Below are 4,007 nucleotides of genomic sequence, written 5' to 3' on the forward strand. Positions count from 1 at the left end.
ACGTACATGGATGTATAAAAACAATTACAAATCTTCGGCAGGATATTCATTGGTCGCAGGAACGGCTAAATTCCAATAATGCTTGTAGAATCTAGTTGAGAAGTTTCTTAAGGCCCATCACCATTTTCCGTCAAGAGCATTGACTGCACTTGTACAAAAACAAATGCAATGATCCATATTTCTAAGTACAAGCAAATTAACAGAGAATGTTCCTCCAGCACAACATTTCTACCATCAACCTAAGGGCAGCTCTAGCAAACCGTGGGCTGCTCCAAATGCACGGGAAAGGAAAATACAAAACTGAAACATGCATTGCCTTCTGTTTTCTCAGAAAAAAATACTCCCACGTTTGCATGTTCAATCTTGTAAGATCAAGAATTATACAATTTCCAACAGACTATATCGTGGCATCACTAGTAAAATGCAGTTTAATAAATACATAGTTGCCAATGTGCAAAGGCTATTTTATACAAGAAATTCAAACATTTTCAATGTCATTCTTCATGAGTCAAGTTCAAGCATAACTTTGAATCTATTTAGCAAAATTTTGAACTGGAAATCGAATTATCTTGCATCCTGCTCAACAATGTGGGAATGTTTATAAACACAAATTTCTCACCCTTATACCAGCATGACCCAACACAGGGTCATGACCCAAAGGTATTACCTTGCACAACATCTCCAACAAACAAGAAGCCTTTCACACTATTCCTACTCACCTTGAAAAGAGATATCCAACAAAACTTTCTTATTTCAAATATTCAAACTTGACTTTGCACAATTTCTTGCCCTACTAAGGAAAAGATAGCTCATGCCATGAATGTTTGTTTATTTTTATGTTGGTTAATTTGGCCACTAGGTTAACTTATTTCCAGCCACAGCTTGCTCACCAGTCCTTTCTTATAAATTCATTTTACTAAGACTGCACACTAGTTATAAAAATTCAAGGAACAAAACCAAGGCTACACTAATGGGCTACTGCAGTGCTCTACAGCACAAATGATACTTGGGTGAGGGCAGGAAAATGCAAATTTCCACTGCATCAAATGGTCAGTTCAACAACACTACCTATTAACTTACACGATAACTACACAAAAATAAACTAAAAAAATTTCAACTATACTCGGAAATGCAGAATTTTACACAACATCATACTACAATGAGGCCTTTTTGGAGCATTACTATCTTTATCACCATTACAAGTTACATAAATTACAGCAGTGCAGAACCACAACCCAGGTTAAATTCCTTCATATTAGCGCCAACAACATACACCTATCCTAAAACATACTTACTCGTCACAAAGTGATGCCATTAGGTCACGTGGCGATGCCCAAATTGGAAGATCAAAATAAGATAGCTTCAATTGCTCCTCCTGTGCATTACACATTGCTTCTGCTATGTCACACAAATTCGAAACATCACGAATTGTCATATCTTGAGCTTCTACCTGCATTTCAGACGTTAAAAGTAAACATAAAATTAGGAATAGAAGCCAGCAGTGCAGTGATATACATTTCTTTATTTAACTTTGTTATATTAAATAAATTTAGAAATATTTATTAACAAAAGAAAAAGGTAACCAAATTAATTTTAGTAAATCATTCACATATAAATTCCCAAGAGCAATCATTTTTAAACAATAAATTTAAAATTAACAAGAATGATTCCATAATTTACCTGCAAAAGAAGCTCATCAACCAAAGAGCCGGAAGCGTTCTCCTTCTTATCCTTATCTTTCTTCTCCGACCCTGAAGACGACGCCGTCCTCTGCTTCTCTTCTGTCTCCCTCAATTTCCTTCTTTCTTGCTGTTGAACTTGAAACTCTAAAGCCTTCTCTTGCATTGCCTTCAAAGTGTTCGACAAAATCTCCCACTCCTTGATCTCTTTCTTGTACTTCTCCCTTACTCTGAGAAGATTTTTCCTCTTCCACTCTCTCCTTCGTTTCTCTTCTTCCTCGGGATCCGCCGGCAACGGCGCTGGTTCGGTGAGAAAGCGGGGGCGTTTCTTGCGTTTGTAGATGAAACCGTCGTCGTTGTAGAGCTCCCACTCGTCCGAGGCGGTGGCGGTGGCCGTTTGAGAGGAAGAGGGTGGGTCCATTTTGGGAGGGTTTGGGAAATTTGAACGAAGGTTATTTGGAGGTTAAAAATGGATCTTTCGATCGATCCAGAGAGAGAGAGAGACAAATAGAGCGCGTATTCTGTACGCTTCTGCGGAGTTGAGCATTTGTTGTTTTGGGCGTTTGTGTTGGGCTGAATTGAAGGAGCTAGCATCAGCATTTAGGCCTTAAGCTTATAAAATTAGAAATGAAGAGCTTTTTTTATGTCTTTTTACTAGGATTTTTGCCTGCACCTTGTGTTGGGGCAAAATAAAAAAATTAAAAAAAATAAAAATAATACATTTATATTAAGAAAATATGTGAGAATGATATTTGGTTAATTTTTAATTTTAAATAATATATATATATATATATATTAACAAATCAAATGCCTCGTCAAATTTGATACGATATCGTAGCTTGGGATATTTTTTATTTCTTTGAAAATTAAGTATTTATTATTGCCAATAACCATAAACTAAAACATAGTTTAGTGGATTATTAGGTCCATAAGAACATCAGTTAGTAGCTTGGGACATTAATCACATTACCACAAACATAGTACATTTATCTTATAAATAAACATGTAAACATACATTACCTCATTATTAAAATAAAATAATTACATTTCTTTAGAAGAAAATAAAAAAAATTTAAATCAATTTTAATATTTGACACATACAATTATAATTAAATGCCATTAATTATAAATTTAGACTATTTATCATCATGGAATTAATAGTTAAGTAATACAATTTTGATTATACAATTCATATACATTTTATGAATTAAATTAATAATAAATATTTGAAGTATATTATCTAATCAAATATCTACTTTATTTAATTTAAGTGCATATTCTATATATTTAGTAATAATTAAACGTCATCCAATTAATTAGGCCCTTAGCCATTAAAAAGAGCTTAATTCTAGTACTAAATCTTCAATTGAATATTTACTAGTAATTCTTTAAATTTTTGTTGATTTTGGAGTTGGTTTTTTTTTTTTGGAGCAAAGAAAGAAATTTGAAGTTACTTGTGCAAAATCATGAACTTCCTTGCAGTAGAAAACCTTTTTTGTGCGAGACTATCTCACCACATTGGTTAGAAAATGGTCAAAAGACTTATCTAATCTCTATATTCTCCAAATTTGTCTAATTTAGTCTTTGTATTCAAAATTAAAGTAATTTAGTCTCTTAATTTTAAAATTATTTCAATTTAGTCTTTTCTCCTAATGGCATCCAATTTTGCCATTAAAAGAGATGAGGTTAATGTTGACGTGGCACATTTTGATGATGTGGCATGTCACGTGGCACGACGTGATAACGTGAGAATACCATGTGACACTAAATATAATGACGTGGCATTGACATGTTGACATGTTAGTGCCACGTGGTAGATAAAAAAAATTTTCTATCATGTCATAGGGATAAAATTGAACAAAATTGAAATGTTGAGGGACTAAATTGAAAAAAATATTTGAAAAATATAAATTTTTAAGTAGATTATTGATATGCTTATTAATAAGTTAAATATTTAAGTGTAAAAGATTTTTGGTGTTAAAAATATATATATATAAATATTTTCTTACTTGATTATTTGATTCTAGAATATATACATTAATTTATCTTTTTTACAAAAATTAAGTTTGAATTCTCTTTTTATAAAAAAAATTTCATATCTAAAGTCAAATTTAGATGAATAACTTGTATTACGTTAAAATAAAATAATATAAAAGAACTAAGTAAATTCTTTTTTTTCTATTTATAATAGCATAAAATTTTAAAATTTATTTAACTTAGTTTTTAACTTGAGCTGAATTCAAATTAGCAAAATATGTTGATTTAGTTACAACTTTCACAATTTACAAATACTCATTCTTTTGAAATTATTCAACTCTTACCCAATTT

The 4,007-nt window shown here is 31.6% G+C and overlaps 1 protein-coding gene across 1 annotated transcript; it reads right to left on the reverse strand.

Annotated features, from left to right (window-relative positions):
- On the reverse strand, positions 1,012–2,261 carry LOC18595941 (histone-lysine N-methyltransferase, H3 lysine-36 specific). Its single transcript, XM_007024119.2, has 2 exons — positions 1,681–2,261; positions 1,012–1,450 (listed from the first exon to the last, which is right to left on the reverse strand). The coding sequence occupies exons 1-2, from the start codon at positions 2,098–2,100 to the stop codon at positions 1,292–1,294; spliced, it is 579 nt and encodes a 192-aa protein (XP_007024181.1). The 5' UTR covers positions 2,101–2,261; the 3' UTR covers positions 1,012–1,291.

The sequence above is a fragment of the Theobroma cacao genome, chromosome 6, assembly GCF_000208745.1.
Source record: "Theobroma cacao cultivar B97-61/B2 chromosome 6, Criollo_cocoa_genome_V2, whole genome shotgun sequence".
In the NCBI taxonomy this organism is placed as follows: domain Eukaryota; kingdom Viridiplantae; phylum Streptophyta; class Magnoliopsida; order Malvales; family Malvaceae; genus Theobroma; species Theobroma cacao.